Below are 22900 nucleotides of genomic sequence, written 5' to 3' on the forward strand. Positions count from 1 at the left end.
GCTTGACAGTGTTGAATGCAGAATGCAGTCTGTTTTTTCACTTGATTTGAAAAGCTCTTTGGGATCCTTTGTTGTGAAAAATGCTGGATTAATGTGAGAGGTTTTTGTATGTTCCATAACTGCTTGGTGTTGTTGAGATTTCATTACCATTTTACGGGCCCCCAATGCTTGCTCGGCACTTCACTGATCAAATAAATTACACTAGGATCTGCCCAGAGCACTTAATATCTAAATTTGCATGGTGCAACGAAGACAGGATGACCAAACCACGGGGATGGAGGGGGCATACTGGGGTCATAACACCATGTTACTGCTCACCAGAGAGTTGTGTGCTCAGCAGTGTTGCATTTTTTTCAGAGAAGAAGCAGATCTGGTCCAGTTTTGGACTGAGCCAAGGTCTAGTGGTGCAAATTACACTGTGGTCATGTTTTTAGTGCTTTAGTGCTCTTGCAAGACTACATAAGAACCTAGCCTGCTTCCTCTCCTCCCCCAATCCCAACTGCTTGCACTGAAGAACAGTAGTTCTCCACCACCATGCTGATAGACCAGCACCCCTAAACCATTTACAGAATGGCTTTCCCTGCTGTTTTGATGCATTTGGCTGATCTATTGATTAAGGAAGTATTCTGTATTTTATCAATGCAATTTTATTGTTAGCTTTCATGTTGTTTACCACCTTTTTAAAAGGTTGGTGGTATAGAATGTTTTGCAAATAAATAAATGACAATTGTGTTAATGTAGATTGAAAACCAAAATACTAGTTGCTTATAGTAAAAATGATCTCAACCACCATGTATTTGCAGCCTGAGAATGTGGGAAAGCTGCTTGAATGTATTTGGCTTGCCAATCAAGACTAATAAAAGCTAGCCAGAGGGTGGGTCCTGGGAGTGGTAAATGCCTCCTGAGTTGGTGTATCAGGCTGTTTTAAATGGTTGGGCAGGGGTTGCTCCCTGCTTAAGAGGCCCTTTCTGCACCCTGAAGTGTTGGACAACTCGCCCAGTTGCTAACATCCCCTTTGGGGCAGGGTTCTGGAGACGGTGGTGGCTCAGCTTCAGACATGCTTGGAGGACACATTTTCTAGACCCATTTCAGTCTGGATTGGATTCACGACTAGAATTAGTGCCAAGACTTTCTTGGTAGCCCTAACTGTTCAGCTTTGTTGGGGAAGAGACAAGGGGAGTGCAACCCTGTTGATTCTCTTTGATCTCTCAGCAGCCTTTGATACAATTGACCTCTTGAAACAGCTCTGAGGGTTGGGCATTGGAGGCTCAGTATTACAGTAGTAATGTTCCAGGACAATTTCCAATAGCAATGGGAGACTTCTGTTCTGGGGTCCAGAAGTTGTAAAGACAATCTGTTCTGGATAGGGTTACACTCCCCTTGAAAGAGTAAGTGGGATACTCCTTGATCTACCTTTATACTTGGAGGCCAGGTGGCTACAATGACTAGGAGTGCCTGCATTCAGCTATATGGCTGACTTGCCAACTGTGTCCATTCCTGAGCAGAGAAAGCATGGCTGCAATAATCCACCCTTTGTTAACCTCCAGGTTTGGCTATTGCAATATACTTTATGTGGGACTGCCCTTGAAAATGGAGGCTGATATTGGTGCAGAATGCTGCTTCCAGGGTGTTGACAGACACTGCCAACCAGACTCACATAACATCAGTTTTCGAGCTGCACCTCTTTGTTTTGCAGATTCTGTTTCCAACACTAGCAAATCAAACGGAATCCTACAAGAGCCTCACTATAGTCTCTTATAGGCATGTGTGAAAATATGCTCTCCTGCCAAATTCTTATTCCCAAGCAGAAAGAAAACTTAACCTAGTTTCTTAGGAAAATAGACTTAATTCCTTTGGAGACTCTCTAATGAATCTGGCCTATTATGCAGTTGTCTTGTGCCTGCAGCTTATGACTCTGTAGAGCTTGGGGTCTTCCCAAAAAGATGAAACGGGAGGAATACATTTGAAACTGGCCTTTGATGCAGTCAAAAAAACCTGACATCCAGCTATAGCCAGTCAGAATTGGAACCTGTCGGAGGCTTAAGTCTGTATCTGTGTCTGATCTATTTTAAATATTGAAATGGAGAAGAGGGTGAGTGGTCATGATTCAGAAACACATACAAGACCGGCTTGGGGCATGTACAAACAACAGCTAGTAGGGAAGGAGAACAGGAGCTGCATTTATCCTGTCATAGGCTACACTGGTCCTTGCTGCTGAGTCAAGCAGCTCTGGGTATGTGCAGCTTCAGTGAGTTGCACCCGCTGTCACAACTAAGAGCCCACTTGCTCCAAGATGTTCAGTTTCTTTTTGTCAAAAACCCATTAGAATAAGACACCAAGATTATTGCACTATGATTCCCAGTGCCCCAGCATTCACTCTTGTACAAATGAAACTGAGAACCCCTGGATGTCAGACCTTTTCTCAATTGTGAGTCACTCATGACCTCTTTTCTGCTTCTCTTCACAGGTACCTTACCCGATACTCCATCAAATCTGTGCGGCCCATTTGGAACAAGGGACACAAGTGGTGCAAGGTTCCCATGCCTATATCACACCCTATACTCCGTGATAATGTTACTTATGGGTCAAAACCTCTTCGTTTTAACCACTAGGATGGTATAGAGCTAGTGTTGACAGCAAATTACAATAGTTGTGGCTCAGTATTTGTCAATCCATTACAGGTATTTTTATGTCTTTCCAGAGAAAGAGCCAAATGAACATTTTTCCTCTGAAAGCATACAGGAATTTTCAGAAAAGAGAGAATTTAATGGCTAAGAAGAATTGTCATTTAACTGAAAGATAATGCAATAGATGTTGCTTCAGGATAACAAAACTTTTATCTTCCTTTATTTAAATCCTAATTAAACTCTTGAGTCGACTCCTAGTGCTGTGTACTGTTTCAGTTCTTTGGGTAGCTTCTACGTCTTGCACATGTACAATAGAGAAATAATTTGTAACTCACTGCTCAAGTGGATTTCCCTCCTTCCGTAGTGATGTCCTTAATTGACATCAACAGCTGGTGTCTATTACTGTTCATGATGCTGATGGGAGGAAGACAAAGGAGAGAAAAAATCTGTCGTCCCCCCCCCCCAAAAAAAAATCCTACAGGAGTGCATGTGTAAACTTAGGAAGAATATTTACCACAAAGTAGTTCCCCACAGATGAAATAAATACACATTCAGCTTCAATCTTCTGATCAGTTATATAGGTCCACTTTAGCTTTGAGAGAAAAAATTATGATTTTGAGGACAAAAATGAGATTAATATTTGTGAAACCAAAAGGAGATTCTGGGAACAGTACAGCCTGCAACCAGTATAGACAAAATCAAACAACTTTGCTCAGGTGTGATTATTAATATTTATTTGTATGCCACCTTTCATCTGTAGCCTATGATTTGCATACTTTTTGTCGTGTAAAATTTTGAATATTTCAAGGTGATGGGGTAGACTGGGAGAGTATTGCTATAGCCAGGTTGCTGGGAAACATGCACAAAGGAGCCTTAAATGGTGAATATGGGGGAAAGCCTGGATAGAAGTGAGGCAACTAGTATCACACAACTGTAGTTGTCACTTCCTGTAAAGGCTACCTCAGTTTCTATGCTGGGGAAATGCTCTGGGTCAAAAAAAATATGCTTAATTCTTTCTGCTGCTCAGCTCTAATGCTTGTTTTATTGCAGCCACTATTTTGAGGCACTGGCCAGCAATCTATTAGATCTACCAGCTCGCAGTAATCCCTCCCTACCTGAACCTATTAACCAAAGTCATCAGACACAGCAACATTCCTAAAGGAGCCTCTGGAGAGAATGGTATTTTTGTAATGGCTTTTTAATGCTGCAAATGAAACCTTCTAGAGAGGACCTGTGCATTCTAAACTTCATTTTCACACACAATTACATCTCAGAAATACATGCAACTTATGGAATCTGTGAATATTTGCAGTCAGCCCAATATAATGTATAATTAAAGCAAAAATAATGTCCATAAGGTATCAAGTTCTGAAGTACTGTACACGAAGCATGATTGTACTACAGCCTGATATTGTTGGTGCAATTGGAAAAGTGTGTTTAGAAAGTGTGCATAATTAAAGGAAATATTGGAGTCCAGAGCAAATTGTCAAACCAGAAATCACCCGTGTGTCCTACTAGACTTGTAGACTATGCATAACCGTCTGTAACACTTTATACCACAAAACAATTTCATTTTCTGTGTTTACATAGCTCATGTGCCTGGATAGCAAACCGACAATTAGGATTCCTGATTTCCTAATCCTAGGAGGTCTCTTATTTCTAGTTCCTTTGTAAAGTGCCTGACTGTAATGGAGACAGAATATGAGCCCTGCAGGGAATGAGTGCATATGGCAAGTGCATATGGTAATTTATCAAGAGGTGTTTACTGATGATTTAGTTTACTTATATGCTGCTTTTCCACAATGAGCTGTGCCCAAAGCAGCTCACACCAAACATTCAAAAAAATCAAAACATTGAAAATACAAACATACAAATTACAGAACATGTTAGTTAAATTCAAAGGACAAAAATCAACAATTCAACAAATGCAGAATAAATCAGTATTACCAAAACAAACAAACCCTGCCAAATGAATGTATAAGTACATAAATACAAAGTAAAACAAAAGTGAACCAACAATAATGCTTCTGGTACTGGTCTTGCTGCACTCTAAGGAGACTGACTTATAATTTAGAGGGAAGGAGTAAATGACATACAGCTGGCTTACAGGCTAGATGGCACACAGCTGATCTACTTAATATTTTAAAATATGGTCTCACTAACACATTAGACTGATTTCATGCTGATCTACTAAAGCAAAAATACATACCCAGTTTCAAATACAAAATTAGTACAAGGCATCTCTTCCATTTTCGGCCTCGTGCTGTTATTCATAGCATGAAGGGCAGGTCCAGGTTCTTCTCTGCGTTGCCAAAGTAGATGTAGCCATGTTGTTTAGTATTGGGGACATGGTAGAATGTGAGTCCAGGCCAGAGCAAACTTCGTAGTACTACCACTCTGCCTCCCCTCTCAAACTGGATGCTCCAGGACCCTGCATAAGAATAGGATGCTGGATTTCATCCTAATTGACGAAGACAGCTTTTCTGTGATAAGCCAAACTAGGATCATATGTTCAGTGAACACTGGCACTAGAACAAGCTTGACTTAGCTGTAGTACAGACTACTGTATTCTTGGCTCAGTTAATCACACAAGTAAACAGACCAATGTAATTGTGTATTACCCCCTCATGTAGCTGCTACCGTTGTATGTGAAGAGCGTTAACTCCAGCATGAGGCCCCAGGTCCACAAAATAACAAGCAAATAATGCTAGTAAGATCCAGTTATCATAAGGTAACCTTTTTATCATTAAGTCCTGAGGCTGAAGACGTAAGCAAGGTCTGCTAATGAGTGACGTTCAGCTTCTCTATTATATCAGCATAGGTAAGTAACCTCTCTAGATGACTTATCTTGCAATTCTAGGATTCTGTGCTCTGCCTTTTCATTCTAAGACTTGCTGTGATTCTCTCTTAGTAAGACTTAGTTGGATACAACCTAGAGTCTTTCCCAGCCTTACCTAGGGATGTCTGATTGAAGGCAGGACCATCTACATGCAGCACAGGTTACCACTGAGCTAAGGCCCTTCCCATAATATCAGGAAGGTGTACAGTAATCAGCTAGATTTATTCAAAGAGAAGCTCCAAAAGGACAAGTATTGCACTTTACAGCATATTTGATTTCTAGTGACAAACGCCTTCAGGGCCAACCACCAGCAGCATGAGGTGCACATTGGCTTAATAATAATCATCATTTATTTGTACCCTGCCCATCTGACTGGGTTGCCCCAGCCACTCTGGGCAGCTTCCAGCATGTATAAAAATATAGTAAAAATTAATAAATGAAAGTTTCTACAAGCAAAGTTGCTGATACTCAAAACTATGTGCAGCTCTAGACAGATTGATAATACCAAATTGTTTAGGAAATGGGAGCCAATAGCTGTTCATTTCCCCCCAGCTCCATTGATAAGTGTGAGCCGCAGCTACTGCATGAGGCATTTTAGGGGCAGTGACTAAGCATGCAGCTCTTCATCCTGGTTTTTTTTTTGGGGGGGGTGCTCCACCTAACACAAGACTACATGTGGGCTAGCTATCCTAATTGTCAATAGCCAACATTAGTCATACACTGCATAGATCAACTGAAATCAATGCACCTACTATGTTCTGATTTGGGACTTGAGAGACTATTATCCTGAGGCTAAAATGCAACTTTGGGACACATTTTCCGATTGCCTGTATCAGGAAGGAAATTTGGCCAATGGCCATCTAAGGGAAAGAAAACAAAAGGAAAGTGAATGACAGAGAAACTTAACAGAGCTTCCAGCTCGGAAGTAGTTTATAGAAAAGTTAATTTTCCTTGGGAGTCTTAATTTGCCTCCACCTTTGGAGGAAGTGTGCACTGGGGCAGTAAAGGGATTAGCTTCAATATTAATTATGCTTTGGTGCTGCTGAGAAGGTTAAGAGACAATGTGAAAATGAACTTTCTACTATAATCAGCTGCTCAATGGCTTGCTGAGTATTTCAGTTCCTGAAATGACAGCCTGAGAAGCAAGAGTATTAAAGCAGATTTGGTTCCATGAGGCTAGAAGATGTTTGGGGGAGAGAGTAACCTAAAACCATCAAAATACTGCAATGAAAGGAAAAAGACTCACAGATGATAATCCTCACTTGATGACAGAGCTAATTCAGAAAAGCTGCTTGTCAGCTTTGGCAAATGCTTGATGCTACATGTAGTTCATATAGCAAAAGAAATGTTCAGGAAGCAAGAAGACTGAAAGGTGTGTTAGCTACATACATTATCCCAACTTAGCTTTAGGATAAATATCAGAGACACTTGGAAGAGCAGCAGTGGGCAGGGGTGCTCTCCTTTCTTTTCTGAAGGCCAATTTCATGCATCTTCTCCAGCACAACCCCAGCCAGCAAGCCATATTTTCCTATATTGATTTCCTTGACACGCTTTCCTTGGGACATCCTCTTTGGGACTGCCATTAAAGGCCATTCAGAAATTGCAGCTGTTGCACAAAGCAGCTGCCTTTCCAACAAGAGGACTGCGTAAAAGAGCACAGCTTTTCCCCTTGTTACCTGCCAATCAAACTTCAGACCCACCACAATGTCCCATTTCTCCTGTTTTGAGCAGCCGAATTGAGACTCAGACTATCCCAAATGAGTCACTCTCTGCACACACCACCATTTTAGTTGTAATCAACACATTGCTTTACACAATTGAGATGCAGGCGAAATTGGGAACATTTGTGCTACGTTCTCAATTCTATAAAATTTCTTCCATGAAGAGATCAAGCTGTGAATTAAGGTGCAATTTATTCACTGAACCTCTTACCTATTTTGTTACACAAAATTACATAGCAAAACAAAGTTGGGGTGCTAAAAACACTAAATGCCTCAATTCAATTCAACTCCTGGAAGACAATGATTTTTAGAGTTCTTGTCTGTTTGTAATTCTACAAGGCAGGATTATTGTTTTTAATACAGAATTGTATTAACCATTCATCTGATCACCATTGGCGCCCAGGAATTTCACAGAGGCAAATGCATGGAATTTTTTCAAGACAAGTGATCAGGCTGATGAAGCAGGGGCCCTGCTTCGCCAGCCGGGTCAGCTTCTGCACAAGGATCATTGAGCCAGCTCTGTCTGTGCCTGCTATTTGAGGCCAAGATACGTTCCAGCAAATGGAGACAGAAGCTGGAGCTGGCTCCAATTGCCCTTTGCTGTGAAAAAGAAAAAGGAGCACTTTCCTATGAGGATCTCTAGTAATGGAGCAGGGGAGAAAATGGACAGACCGTAATGCTGGGGAGTAGGGGAGGAAGTATAGCAGCTGCTATGCATCCTCTAGCCTGCTAGTTATTATTATATTTTACTTTTTATTCACAAGAGGACTTTAGTAAAAAAAAAAAAAGCAGGCAGGTAGGTAAAAAACAACCTTGCAGCGTAGCACAGTAAATGACTAGGGCTTTAGTAGCATGGCTGTTCTAACAGAATACTTGGGAGATCTATCTGATGGCCTTTTTTAGAGCAGAAGGTGCAGGATATAAATTATCCTATAAGAAAATTAAGTATTAAATTCAGATTCAAAATTATGATCCGTTACATACAGTAGAATCTCAAGTAGCTTTTATGGTATTATGTAGAATAGAAACCCATACCCTAGGATGTAACAGAATTGTCAACTAATGCTACATAATGTATCTTGTTCTCATAATGAGTTAACAAAAAAAAAAAGCATAACTGAGAGCATAATGCTATGCATGTTTTTGCAGGATTAAGCCCCGCTGCATTCAGTGAGGTTTACTCCCTAGTATGTTTAGGATTGGGCTTAACAGGAGGAAGCCTTGCTGAACACAGTGGGGCTTACTTCCAAATAAACATTTGTAAGATTGCACTGCATTTCCAATGAAACCAAAGGAACAAGTGAGTTGCAACTTTCAAAAAGACTTAATCACAATTTAGCTGGATTATAACCAAAATTAATGCTTTCTTTATTTCCTGTAGCCGCACAACTTTTATTTTAAATAAGCACATAAATGTTATCTATGGTTGAAGGGGATACTTTTCTTGCCTCTGTTGTCAATATCCCAGTCCGAAACTTTGGTGGGCAGAGCTCAGCACGTAGCAGCAAGCACAAGACACTAGCTGAGGCAGTGAACAAGGAGGTGTGGCTCCAACAGTATTTCAGCAGCAGTGAAGATGACATTCACTAAGGATCAGAGATCCGGCATATGGCACGTTCATGAGAAAAGCTTTGCACAGTTACTGTGTTATTTTTTCAAATAACTATAAACCCCATAATTTGCTTTTTAAGCTGCACCCGCCAGAACTAGCTTAAGCCAAATACTGTCTGGACTGAAAAAAATTGCCTGTCAGGTCTGTGTGGGAGGAAAGAGCCTGGGAAAAATATCCTTTGGATGAAGATCTGGAGCTTCCCATTCCCCCTCTGGAGCAGGCTGCAACCTTCACCCTGCCAAATACGGGTGGGAATGCTGAGGAGGAGCTTAACCATTTTCCAAACAAGACACTGCTCCGAAAGCTTGTCTGCTCAACCAGCCACTGACTCCTCGATGGCCCTCTGTCAACTGCCAGGACTCTAGTGCCTGTCTTTTAAACGTCAGCCTCCCTCCCCTCGGCTTCTGCTTTCTCTCCAACCTGCCACCGTATCCACTCTCATCCCCCGTGTCTGTCTGGGCTCTGACCTGGGCCCTCTATGATATGCAGGCAGTGGAGACGCTTTTGATCTACTAACTGTAAAATGAGAGGCCCTTAAAACAACAGAGCTGATCCACTTCAAATCTACTCTTCCATAACACTCCTGTTTTGGATGTATTTCAAAGAACAGGGGTGGGGATGGGAAGAAGCAGTTTTCGATGTTGGTAAAAGCTGCCTGTTCCAAAAGGTCGCATTAGGGAAACAAAAACAGTGACACCTCTATTATATCTAGGTGATACTATTCACAAAGCATCGTACAGCTATGGCTGTGTTCACATACATCCTTTTCTGCTCCTTGTTCTCCTGCTAAAACAACTGCAACAGAATTAACTACGTCACTTCTCTCGCATCCATATATACAGTTGCACTTTGGTTTTTAACTACTCCCATTTCCCCCAAGATGTTCTTGCCAACATTAAACATTAGGCAAGCATTTTGACTTGCCAGGTGGAATGATCCCCTCTTTGCTCCCCCTGTGCAGTTCCAACCCACTCTTTTGTCCCCACAAGAAGGGGATCGGTCGCTTTCCCTTCTGAGGGTACCTCCAGACTATCACTGTTTTGTGGGAGGGATTCAGAGGTATACCAGAACTTTAGGTTTGAACAGTTAAGAGTGGGTTAAAGTTATTTGCCCTAGCACAACTAATCCACTTTAAAAAAAACCTAACGGGACTTTTTGTGGCTTGAAAAGTGATGGGGGGGATGCACTGAGAAGTTTGGGATAAACAGATGACTAACAGGATGGAGAAGAATCCCTGGCATCTCTAGGCACAGCTGGGAATGTCCCTCACCTGAAACCATAGAGACCAGCTATGAGTCAGTGTAGACCAGGGTTTACCAAACTTGGGTATCCAGCTGTTTTTGGACTACAACGCCCATCATCCCTAGCTAGCAGGACCAGTGGTCAGGGATGATGGGAACTGTAGTCCAAAAACAGCTGGAGATCCGAGTTTGGAAACCCTGGTGTAGATAATACTGTGGAAAATAGACCAGTGGTCTGACTCAGTGTAAGATGGCTTCTTATGTTCCTCACACCCATGGGCTGAATGCAGCCTTCCAGTCCTCTTTCTTCAGCCCTCCAGCAGTTGCTTGCCTACTCCAAGCCCCATCCCTCTGCAAGTGCTTGTCCCTGTTCTTGAACTGTGGTGATACATCTTGCTTCCTGGATGAAGGAGGGAGGGGTACCTATACAAGCCATTCAAACGTGGCCCTCAGGCTGAAAATAGATTCCCACCCCGGTTTAGGCAAATCAGTTACCCCAACTGTGGACACTGCAGAAAACTGGTTAGTTTAAAATAAGAAGCTGCAACTTGTGTCCCCTTCTGGCATGCAAGAGGAGAAGGGAGCACACAGCTCAAGGCTTGCTGCAGCTCATGGGAATTATAAGAAACCATGGTTTCCCGTTACATCTGAATCAGACATATGATAGATTTTGTTGAGATGAGTATGGATAGAATTGTACAAATTCAGTATTTATTAAGAAAGGAATATTTATTTAAAAAAAACAGCAATTCTGGTAGGAGGAAGTGCACATGTATGGGAAACATATAAAGATTAGTTCCAGAACTACAGGGATCAAAACTGAAATGAGATGAAATGTGACAAGAGTGCTGGGGCAGAAGCACCTTAATTGGCCACACTCCAAAAAAGCTGGGGCAGGAGGCAAACCTGAACAAGGGCAATTAGTCCTCCAACTAATAATTCAACACACACAGCAGGGAGAAGGATGTGGATTGAGAACCTTTTCCCACAACAAGGGGAAAGAGATGCCCTAGGTCAATGTGGGTAGGCTTTTGATGGGAATTTCATTACAGCTTATCCGGTTTGTATCATGTACATAAGCTTGACCCCAACCTCTCCTTTCTCACCATCAGAAATAAAAAAGGAGGGGCAGGGTGGTGGTATGGCAGCCCCGTCCAGAAAGCATAGACCTGTGCTCATAAGATGGCTGCTTCTTTTATTTCCTTTACATCATGCCAGAGTACATGATTAATTTTTATTATTCATTTCAGATGTATAGAATGACTTACTTCAAAGCATTTACTTTCATCCTGTTAAGTAGATTATTATTTTTCCTACTTTGTGGATAGAAACTGATGCATGAGTCCATGGCTGAACTTTGATTTGAAACAAGGTCTTCCATGTCTATATCTAAAAATTACCCAATGAGAAGCTCTCTTTTGCATTACTGTTCTCCATGTACTCATCTCTTATCTCTCATCTCAGCTTTCCAATCTAGTAACAGTGATCTCTGTCAGGTACTATTGCAATAGAATAATACGTTGCTGAATACAATGCCAAAACAACTTGCAAATATGCTAGATATAAACTGAAATTTTCATGCTGACCTCAAAGACTAAGGCACACATGTTCTGTTGGTACAATAAATGTTTGCTTGTTGCCATAGGTCATTGCATACAGTACAAATAAGAGAATCTTAGTGAATCTCTTTTACAATCCACTGGCAGTTTATTGTCTGCACTTATTTTTGTTGCTGCAGTTTTAAATAATGCAACTTGATAACATCTGTATTTGGATTCAAAACCACTATATCCTGTACTGACCATGGCATGCATTGGGACACATGGTAGGATAACAATTTAATTCTGGGATAGGCATCATGCTCCGACAGTGACAATGAAAAATTATTCCAACATTTGCACAAATTGTGCAGGGTTCAGACTGGCAGACTCTGCATCAGGTCAGGTAATTAAAAAAAAAGTTCTTCAGCATGCAAGAAGAGCACTGGCAGTTCTGAGGATGACCATCGCTGAGATCTCAACATCTGGCTCAACTATAAGAGTTCTTCATCACAAATATTAAGAACAGCCAAGAAGAAACTACTTTCTAAAAGTCAATCAGTGGGTATTCAGAAATATTCAGACCATCCACTACTAAATGAAGCACACAGGTAGCTAGCTGGGAGCTATGAAACAGTGAATCCCTAATGTCAACTTTAAAAAGGATTAGCTATGAAAATATGGAGGGGGGGCTTTATATCCTTATTTCTCAGCTTGCATGAAAATTTCACTGTCATGCTTTGAAGTCGTTTTTGCATACAGTTCATTCATAAAGAAGACCTATACATTTACCTTTCCTCCCCTCATTTACAAAGGGAAGCTGGGATATGTCTCCTTTCCCAAAGCAACCTCCACCAGATAGTTGCAGATAGAGCTTTACGAAGTCTGACTATACTGAATTTTCTTCTGGTTTCCTAAAAATGGCCTCTTGCGGTAGGGTTTTACTTTCATTAAGGCTCATCAGTCCCTAGAACAAGATTTAGACCATATCTGATTTATGTATTAAATATAACCTGGTTCTGTCTCAAGGCTTCAGCAGCTATTAACGCAGAATCAAGAGCCCTATAACAAAACTGAAAGAAAAGATATGAAGCAGGAACTAAGTCACATATTGAAGGGAAATTTTTTTTTCTCCCTTTCAAAAAGTAAAATTAAATGCCTATAATTGCATGCCCTGGAATGACACTCTCGGACAGTAAAACCACCTCAGAAACAATGAACAGTCTCCTTCACAACGAGTGGCCAAGATTTCTTGATACACCAGACCCCTGAAGTACTTGACAGTTTGAACCCAAAAACCCAGTATGACAGTTTATTACATACAGAAGCAAAGCTTAAGAGATATAGGCATAGTTCCAATAATTTGGGCAAATTGTGGGTGGTCAGAAAGTCAAAAGCAGCAATTCTAACTGGCTCTTGTTCATGTTACAATTGTCTCATAAGGATCAGTTCCAAAGAAAAGGTCACACCTTGAGGGAACACCCTATGATCAGTGTAGGAGTAGCAACATCAGACTCCAAAAGTGTCAATACAGACACACATTCTTGGCACGAACAGGCCTAGTGTGTGGCCTTTGATAGGGAAAATCATGGGAGACCCTGAGCTGAACACACATAAGATGCTGGTACTAAGGGAAAGCAATATAGTCTCCTGAAAGTTGTGTGAACTCTAGCAGGGCTGATAGTCTCCTCTCCATATCCACAGTTCAAGAGGTCAGCATATACCACACACAGTCTGGTTTCTCTGTCTTCACTTCACTAAAGAGTCCAAACTTTTCTCATATTACTTGATTAGGGTTTCTGTTCTTCCTACTGAGGCTGACCCCACAGTGTCTCCTACTGGAAGGTGACTGGTACAGCAGCCCAATGCTAAAATAGTATTAACGCACAAGCAAATTACCTGCTAACTTGGCCATTTGACCAGATCAACTTATCCACACAGTCTGGGGAGTCATTTATCCTCCAGAAGGTTAAGCATATACTCCAGCAACTCATTGGCTGCTTCCTGGATTGTTCTACCACAGACATGGGCAACCTTCGGACTACAATTTTGGACTACAATTCCCATGACCTCTGACCACTGGTCCTGTTAGCTAGGGATCATGGGAGTTGTAGGCCAAAACATCTGGGGGGGCTGAATGTTGCCGATGCCTGTTCTACCATGTTGCATAAGCTCCAAAGGCTGCACTGCTGTTATCTTTTGAACCCGCAAGTTCTCAAAGCTGCCCTTCCCCACTGAAGAACAGACTAGAGAAGCACCACCAGACTTCCCCCCTCTCTCTGTGCCTTCTTTGTAACATCATTTTCTCTCCGACACCATTACTTCCCCCTCATCCATTATAAACTTCTTAGTTTGGATTTCAGAAAAGCAGCTTGAAAGGTCTTGTCCCCATGTGGCTCTTGGCAGGCTGCGAGGTAAAGTGCTCTCGGGCTCAGAGTTTTCACAAGGCTGTGGAGGTGCTGCTTAGTGTTAAGCTATGAAAGAGGAGGGCTCAGGTCACATCTGTGAAACGTTAGCAGGGAGAGGAGGCTGGGGGAAAGTAGGTGGCCAGCACAGCATAGCACTTTGTTGGGTTTTGCAAGGCCACTTGGGAGATAGGCAGCCATTTGTCTTCAAACCACCTCCACCACACACCGATAACAGGCTGCCTTACAGTCTGCTTGCTGGCGAGGGGCTGTTAAAAAAAAACACCAAAAACCCTACAGACTCAGGCTTCTTGAATAGCTGGAGACAGAGCTTGATAGGGGATTAATCACTTCAGGGGGAGCAGGGGGACTGTGAAAGGGAATAAATTAGTTGTGCTAATGCCTGGATATAAAACAGGTTCATGTCTCTTAGCTTCAATCCTCCCAGCACCTGGGGCTTTTGCATCTATTAAAGCACTAACATAAAACCTGGAGGATTTTCTCCAAGCACTTGCACAAAGAGGCCCCATCGCCCAATACTAAAGCCCCATTAAATGCTGTACCAATAAAGTTCAACCCTACAAAGGAAACAAGTGTTGGATAATTCTGATACAGATAGTTCTCAGAAGCAGTGGGGGAAGTATAATATAGTATAATAAGACCTAATAGTAACTCCTGGTAATCAGACACAATGAGCACCATCGTCAAGTTATTTTGGCGAGAGAGTTGGGGCTCTGGCTCGTGATACACATTTCGTAGCTGTGGTATATTATGAGCTATATTTCTGTTCATCTTAAATACCCATAAATGTGTGAGGCCCAGTTAGGGGCCAATTCAAGAATCACACAACTCAACATAATTTCTATAAATGAAAGATTGAGAGCTCAAGATTAAAATCAGATCTCGGTTCTAGAATCAGACAAAGAGAGCGGCCCGGGAGCACAAGGCAACGGTGCACAGCCTGCCCGCCACTCCCAAACCTTTTCGGGGCTTCAGGGGAAAGGGGAGGCTGCCAGCAACTGGGGAGCGCAGGGCAACGGCATGCGCCACACTCGGACGATTCGGCTCCAGGGACCACACATTCACTCCATAAGACACACAGATATTTCCCTTACTTTTTAGGAAGAAAAAAGTGCGTCTGATGGAGCAAAAAATATGGTATACCACACAAAACTAGAGCAACTGCTTAGGCTCAGATGAAGTGATCTGCTGTATCTGAAAAATAATAAGATTTATAGCAAACCTGTTTGTTAAAACCTTTTCTAATACTTCAGAGTTCATAGCTCTACAGTCATACCTTGGGTTGAAGTAGCTTCAGGATAAGTATTTTCCGGTTGCGCGCTGCGGCGACCCGGAAGTAACGGAGCGTGTTACTTCCGGGTTTCGTCGCTCGTGCATGCACAGACGGTCAAAATGACATCACACATATGCACAGAAGCGGCGAATCGCGACCCTGCAGGCACCTCTGGATGTGTTTGCTTCTGGATGTGAACAGGGCTCCAGAACGGATCCCGTTCGCATCCTGAGGTACCACTGTATTGTGAGGCAGCCTTACGCATTTTCACAGACATATGAGTGCCTATACCATTGTCACTTGCTTCAAAGTCCTCTCTTTTGCAGCTGCTTCTAATCTAATGTCATACCTATACTTTCCTGTCACTTCTGTAGAGTGAGCATGAGCAGAATTGTGATATTGGGGGGATATTTTCATGCATTTATGTGGAATTTATTCAGACATTTCTGTATTTGGATGCCACCTTGTGTTACAAATTTATAAAACTCTGTATTTAGCAGGATGAATACCTGCTGTTCTGAATGCAGTCATACAGATCACAGCACAAATATTCTCCCTCTCTCACTCCAGCTTCCCATTCTCAAATTCTGTACAATTCTTCATCAAATTCAGCAACCACTTGGAAGCCATATCAAATTTATAGCATTTACTGACAAGCCAAGCTGCTTCAAGTGCTATTGCTACTTTCTGGCACTGGAATAGGAAGCTCATTCACCATTCTCAAACATTGCTATTTATATAAAATATTGAGTGTAGAAGCCCTTATTTTGCAGCTTCCATGTTGGTTCCCCATGTCATTGAACCACAAAGTTAGAGAAGTACAATAGCCACTTATGCATTGCCAAAATAAAGGTGGCACCATAGATTTGCATATAGCAATTTAAGAGTATGATGCAGATTTAGAAACAGAAATACAAGACCTCTCACTAGAGAGCAAGACTGTGACCAGGTAACCTGTCTGCATGCTCAGTCTACTGAATGCAGATGAGCAACTTCAAAGACCCTGCTGTCTCCTCTTAAAGCTCTTTATCTTTATTCAGGACTTGTACTTTACAGCCCTACAAACAGAGGACTACACTCTGTAAAGTAGGACAAATGGCCACCCTACTGATAGGAAGGAGCCATGCCACATGCTACTCTGCTCATGAAGTAAAGGTAACAGATTAATGACTTTGAAAAGCAAATTGGTTGTGAGAAGTTCACTAATACTGGCCATAAATGTGGGGGGGCATTAAATACAAAAGCTCATTACTCATGTAATTTTTGTTGTTCCCTTTTGACTTCTTGTTTGAAATAATGGCTGAGCACAAACACCGTTAGCCCTAACTACAGTAACAAAATCAGCAAAGATTTTTATGTGAAAGATATAAAAATTCATGATAAAAAAGGTCCTAAGCTACAAACCAAATTCTAGCCTGAGCACCACAGCCTCTAAAACACCCTTTTCTAGACAAACTCTGTTGGAAGTATTTAATGAGTAGCTAGAGGTGAAGGAGATGCATTGGATACACAACATGGAATAGTTTAATTCAACATACTGAGCAGTGTGGAATGGGCTCTGGAGAAGAGATTAAGAGAATGAGAACTCAAGAACAGCATATAGGAAGCAAAAGAAATGTGTGAAAGTGGGAGAGGTAATAAGGTTTGTGTTGATGAGGGGTTAGGAAACTTCAGAAGGGCTGACATGTTCAATTTGCAGATAATAAGGTAAAGGTAAAGGTACCCCTGCCCATATGGGCCAGTCTTGCCAGACTCTAGGGTTGTGCGCTCATCTCACTCTATAGGCTGGGAGCCAGCGCTGTCCGCAGACACTTCCGGGTCACGTGGCCAGCGTGAGAAGCTGCATCTGGTGAGCCAGCGCAGCACACGGAACGCCGTTTACCTTCCCGCTGGTAAGCGGTCCCTATTTATCTACTTGCACCCGGGGGTGCTTTCGAACTGCTAGGTTGGCAGGCGCTGGGACCGAACGACGGGAGCGCACCCCGCCGCGGGGATTCGAACCGCCGACCATGCAATCGGCAAGTCCTAGGCACTAAGGTTTTACTCATAGCGCCACCCGCGTCCCTTGCAGATAATAAAGGGTCATATATGTACAAAAGAGCAATCTGCATTCAGTTCTGGTAGTTTTGTTAAGTTTATATGGAAGCAAAAAGTATTTTAAGGAGGGAGCTCTAAAACAGCATAAATTAGAAAACAATAAGAGCTACATTAACTGTTTTCATTGTACTTAGGGGCTAAGATATTCACATTTAATAATGAGTGTATTCCTCCATTTCCTAAACTGTTACATTTTCTCCTGCCAAGGTAAAAGATTTATCAAAGAAAAGTTTGAACTTAGACTGCCCAGGATACAAGGTTAGAGTTAACAAGACCCCATTTAGATAAGAGGCAATATTGGGTGGAAATGGTCTTGCAAAATACTTCAAACCACATAAAAATGTTCCTATCTCTAAGTAGCCTTATCTCGCCCACCAGGACACTGGCTGCTGCAAGCCCCTTTTAATGAAGAGAAAACACAGAAAGTTCAAGCAGAACAGGGTGCTGACACAAGACCCAGACAAAGCTACCCAGTGAAAGGATGCAACAGCTCCTTTTGTTTTTATGTGTTTTATACTGCCACTGGAAAGGTTGGTATATCTGAAGAACCAGACCATGCACAAATTATATGTATCATGTTTTGTTATGAGAAATAATGTGGCATGTTAGTTTTGGGGCAGCCTTTGCTATTTAGTGTGCCTAATCTGATTTTATTTCAGTTTAGCAGCTCTGTTTATGGGGTTCATGCTTTTGTGTGTGTGTGCTTTATTGCAGTATTTAGATTGTTCTCCACTTTGAAAATTACTGTATTGAAATGAAGGCCATACATCTTTTTTTTATGCACACACACCAACAAGAGTGGAAACTGGGAGCTCAGTTTAGTCATGAAAAAGCTACATGGCCTTAGGTAAACTGCCATCATGCTCAGAGTCCTTCCCGCAGTCTACAATATGGAAATTGTAGACCTACAAACCTGCAGTGGGTTGAAACAAGAGTTCTCTAAGCACTAAAAAGCTCCATATAAATGCTTATCGTTATTATTGCACAGTGAAAAAGCAGATAGCACTTCTTAAGTGGATATGAAAGCTTCACAACACTATTTTCATTTTACATTTGGAATGTCACATCTTCCCTACCTTTAGGAATATCATGTTCAAGTGAATCCAGGAAGTCAATGGCAGGGTCCAGGTCAGCTTTCTCCAGGAGAGTTTTGTTCTTCAAATTTACAGGCTCAGTGAAATGGAAATAGGAGCTTAATTTTTTAGCCTCCACCAAAGACAGACCTGTTGGGTTAATAAGAACTTTGCCATCTTTCAATTTACTACAAGCTCACTATCTAATAGACTTATGAAGCATCTATGTGCTGATGACACTAAATGAACCCACAGAAGTAGACAGAGACCTCTAGAAATAGGTAGTCTTGCAGTACCATGGAAAATCAGTTACTTTTATGCAACCCACTTTGAACCAAGGGAAATATATTGGTAGCGGCTGCAATCTAAACTGAGCCCAGAAATCAAAGAAAGCATTATTCAAACCAGCACCATAACCAAAAGCGCTACAGGATCATGAGATAGGTAGCTCCAAAATCAAAGTCATTCCAGATAGGCCTATGTTGCCAAATGTACAAGGCTTGTCATACATCTACTATAATTAAGGTCCTCCACATGAGGGACAGGATGCTTTACACTGTCATGCATAGTAACATTTCCTCGCATGACTAGCAAGATTAAAGAGCATGAGTGCAACAAATGAACTGAAATATGGTTTTTCCTACTTTAGTGCTGTTGTTGCCCCAAAAAGGAACAAATACTTCTAGTTGTGCATCCATGGGCATAGCCAGGATTTGGGGGTGGAGGCAGGACTTGGTTAGGGAGGGCAGAACCGAAGTGATTGGTCAGTTAGTTAAGTATTTCTATTGTTTTAATTTATGCCGATGTGTGCATCCCCTTATTTCCCCACAGCTCACTGTAGCAGCAGAGACCCTTGCCACCAAGTCAAACATGGAAGAAATAACTGTTTGTGGTGACTTTTGCGTTCAAAGACACAGTTATGACTTACCTTCAAAGTTTCTGTTTTCATGCACAGGTCCCAGTGGTGACTTTATATAGGCACCCCGTGGAACAATACCCACTGCTTTATCTATCTGATCTATTGCAGATACAAGACGAACTTCTTCCTTGATCAAGTTCTTTAGAAAAAAGCAAACATTAAGAAAAGCCACCTTAGTTTTGCATACTAGAATGAGAACTGGAACAGAATCATGCATCTACAAACTTAATACATATATTGCCTTCATCTCTCATAGGAGAAACGTACGCCAATACATTTATTTTCATCACATGGCATTGGGGCTTAAGACAGATGCTGTTTTAACACACACACAATAAGTCAGCTGCGTCAAAATAGGAACGACAGCCTGCAGTTAGGTTACAGCAAGATTAGGAAAAGAGGGACCAGCTGTAAGGAGTACAGGAAAGTGAAATTGGGTTCAACTGAGAAGGTACTCAGCACATGTATGTATGTGTTCCACATGAGACACACCCACATAGAAGTGGGAAATAAGTATATAGAGGCTTGCTGGAATATTCAACTCATACATATGGAATACACCTGGGGTGTAGGCCAAAGTCAAATGTGGAGGGAAAGGGAAGGCTAGATTACTAGCAGGGTAGTGGAGTGGGGTACATTACTTTTTATGGAACCTCAGTGTTTTACAAGAACTGTATAAAAAGGGATAGAGGGAGAAGTTGTTTGGCATGAATCTCTTGACAAACTCTAGTGAATATGTAGCTGGATTGCTCGGGTGGATAAAGGATAGCAGGTCATCACTGCTACTTCTAACTTCTACCTTTCCATTCCAACCTTGGAACATAGGAATTAGCTCTTTTGTATCTTTTCTTTATATGCCTGTGTGATATCTGTATGAAACTGAGTGCAGGTGTGTTTGTGTGTGTGTTTATAAAAAGCTTCTATTAAGCCTTTTAACTTAGTATTTTGCCTGCACCAAACCCAGTGAGCTCCAAGGACCAGATATGTTAAATGGATAAGAAAGGTTTATAAGAAATTCCAGTTAAAATCTGTGGTACCTAATTAAAAAAAATTCCAAATATTAAATTCCTACACTAGCAAAACAAAAATGAAGCAACACAAAAATGTTAGTAGTCCTATGCCATAATTATATCATATTGCTCTGCATTCCTAGAAAACTAGGAAGAATGATTTACTTCAAAAAAGCACAAGTGCAAATTGTGAAAAAATATCTTGTGAGCATTAGGTGACGGGATCCCAGGGGTGCTGCAGTGTACTCACTGTTGCTTCCTCTTCATATGGTCTCTCACCTTCTTCTTTCTTCTCATAGTGTTCATATTCATAGGATGGGTCCCCTTGGAAACGTCCCTTTAGCACTGAAGTCAGTGCAGTAAATTCCTCATTAGGAGGTGGCAGAAGGCTCCATTCAACACAATTCAAGCTGTCATTCACACATACATAATAAAAGGGTAAAGCATATTTTTATTGGCAAAAAAACTCATGTTTTCAGACATTTGGAGGTCTACTAAAAGATCTCACAGAAACAAGCAAGAGAACAGGTGGCAAGCAGAGATAAAAACCAACTGCCCCCTCATGGCGCCACAACGTGTGAAGGAGGAGTGGGAAAGCCACTTGAGATAGTTAGGTAGGAGGAAAGGCAGAATGGCTTCTAAATCTGAGGGCCAAACTAAAACAGGTAGCAAACTCAAAGGATCAGGTCAGAATTCCTACCAAGCTAGAGTGCTATATAAATCAGGGACACGCAAGAGACAAAAGATGAACCTCTCCCTGAATATGCCCCTTGCCTTGCAAAATAAAGCTTTTTTAAAAAACAAAACAAAACAAAACAACAGCTTCCTCGTGTTGTGGCTCCATGCCCCAAAGTGGCCCCTGCCAGTAAGAAAATGGCTTTAAATAGTGACTAAGACTACAATCCAGTACAAACATACCTGGAAGTATGACACACTGAACTCAATGAGACTAGTTTCTAAATAGGAATGTACTGTTAAGGGACTGCGCTGTGAAGTTCATGGGCCACCTCTTGCCTATGCCATTAACTCATTAGATGGCCTTAGGCAAATCTACTCTTCCAGCCTCAGTCGCCCTGTCTGCAATATGGAGATAATAGATAATGCCTGCAAAGTGCTCTGAACACTCAGAAGTGCTCCACAAGTGTTAACTTTCATTTAAAGTTTAACTTGCCCTCTCTGCCTATGTTGCCATTTAAAATTAACCTCACTCCCTCTCTCTCACACATTTTTAATAAGGCATCAGGAGGTTGTTGCTTCTAGACATTACTGCCCCCTTGCAACCACTGATTTGAACTTAATGTTTTGACTGGGTTTTAAAACGTAGCTGTGATTAACTAAGGCTCACCATTAGAATCACAGAATTGTAGAGTAGGACCACAAGGATCATCTAGTCCAACCTCTTGCAATGTGTGGAATCTTTCACCCATTGTGGGGTTTGAACCAATGACTGTGAGATTAGGGTTTCTAGCACGGTGCTGCGCTGCTGGGAAAAGCTTGGCCTGCTGAAAAGTTGACACTTTGAGGGCATCTCGCAACCCTTCTCAGAAAACAGCGCACCTGTGCAAACCTCTACCTGGGAAGCAGCTATTAAAGGCCTCCACTTTGGAGTAAAGTGGAGGCAGGGACGGCCAACCTGCTGGAGCCATGTCTCCCCCCGCTATTTCACCTGCCCTACATCTTCTGCCAGCCCAGCTGCCCACCTGTAGAGGCGGCTTCTGGCCCCCGCCCTGTCGGGCCCCACGCCCTCGGCGATGTAGTAGGCTCCTCGGGTGCCCTGGATGCGGCCCCACAGGCGGACTTGCTCGAAGCGGTAGTCCCGGCGCACCAGCAGCAGCGAGTTCCGCAGGGCCGCTCGCTTCTCCGGGCTCAGGCACACGCCGCTGCCCGCCACCAGGTCCAGCGCGTAGGGCAGCGTCTCAGCATCCATGGCCGCCGGGCTTGGGTGGCGGTGGGGACCAGAGAGCACAGGCCCCGACGCTTGCGTCCCGTTGCCGGGCAACCGTCTCCAAGGCGCCGCGCTGGACGTGAGGTCAGAGGTCGGCCTCGGCCCCCTCTCGGCGTTCGAAGGCAGCTTCTCATCTTGCCACGCCCCGCCCCCCTCGCAGCCGGCCAAAAACCTTTCATAGTCAGCGAGCCGAATGCCCTAGAAACGGGGCCTGCAGTGAACGCTGAAGCTGTTGCTACGCGTCTCCGCTTCGATTTGGCGTCCTCCCCTTTAAACAGTAGCGCGGCGGACAAAAGTTCAACAGGCGCAGCTTTTCCGATCTCGCCGCGGCGACGCCGGGTTGCCAGAAAGCTTTGCTTGGGGAATTGCTGCCTAGTTAAAAAGCAACGACAATATCTAGGGCACCCAGAATAATAACGGTGGAGAAGCACCGTCCCATGCACACTTGCTCCAGAGGAAGCCCTGCATGGAACTTCTGAACAAATATGATGCATTTAGATTGTCTTTTTCACTGGCAAGGGTTGCAGTGGTGAACAAACAAATGTTCTTCACTTTGGGGAACATAGGAAATGTACGAGG

General features: G+C 42.6%; 2 protein-coding genes across 5 annotated transcripts in view; one reads left to right on the top strand and one right to left on the bottom strand.

Annotated features, from left to right (window-relative positions):
• Nucleotides 1-2884, top strand: part of MRPS18A (mitochondrial ribosomal protein S18A) — a 29778-nt gene extending 26894 nt beyond the window's left edge. For all 3 annotated transcript variants that reach the window (XM_081905683.1, XM_081905681.1, XM_081905682.1), the window contains exon 6: nucleotides 2468-2884. In XM_081905683.1, coding sequence (XP_081761809.1) covers nucleotides 2468-2612 — 145 coding nt within the window. In that variant the 3' untranslated portion in view covers nucleotides 2613-2884. The remainder of the gene's footprint in view (nucleotides 1-2467) is intronic.
• Nucleotides 2885-4371: 1487 nt separating this feature from the next.
• On the bottom strand, nucleotides 4372-22393 carry RSPH9 (radial spoke head component 9). 2 transcript variants are annotated; one of them, XM_081905679.1, is made up of 5 exons: nucleotides 22077-22391; nucleotides 20627-20786; nucleotides 19376-19505; nucleotides 18451-18597; nucleotides 4372-5058 (listed from the first exon to the last, which is right to left on the bottom strand). In XM_081905679.1, the coding sequence occupies exons 1-5, from the start codon at nucleotides 22301-22303 to the stop codon at nucleotides 4898-4900; spliced, it is 825 nt and encodes a 274-aa protein (XP_081761805.1). In that variant the 5' UTR covers nucleotides 22304-22391; the 3' UTR covers nucleotides 4372-4897. The 2 variants fall into 2 exon arrangements, with proteins under 2 accessions (XP_081761805.1, XP_081761806.1); XM_081905680.1 differs by having other exon boundaries at nucleotides 4951-5088; nucleotides 22077-22393.
• Nucleotides 22394-22900: the final 507 nt, after the last annotated feature.

This window comes from Podarcis melisellensis, assembly GCF_964234715.1.
Source record: "Podarcis melisellensis genome assembly, chromosome: 3".
Lineage (NCBI taxonomy): Eukaryota > Metazoa > Chordata > Lepidosauria > Squamata > Lacertidae > Podarcis > Podarcis melisellensis.

Excerpts from the sequence above, each read along its gene's own strand:
- RSPH9 (XM_081905679.1), bottom strand. The coding sequence starts at position 22,303 with ATGGATGCTGAGACGCTGCCCTACGCGCTGGACCTGGTGGCGGGCAGC. Across the intron at positions 18,598-19,375 it reads TGAAAACAGAAACTTTGAAG|GTCTGTCTTTGGTGGAGGCT; the intron begins GTAAGTCATAAC and ends TTAACCCAACAG. Across the intron at positions 5,059-18,450 it reads TGAACATGATATTCCTAAAG|GGTCCTGGAGCATCCAGTTT; the intron begins GTAGGGAAGATG and ends ATTCTTATGCAG.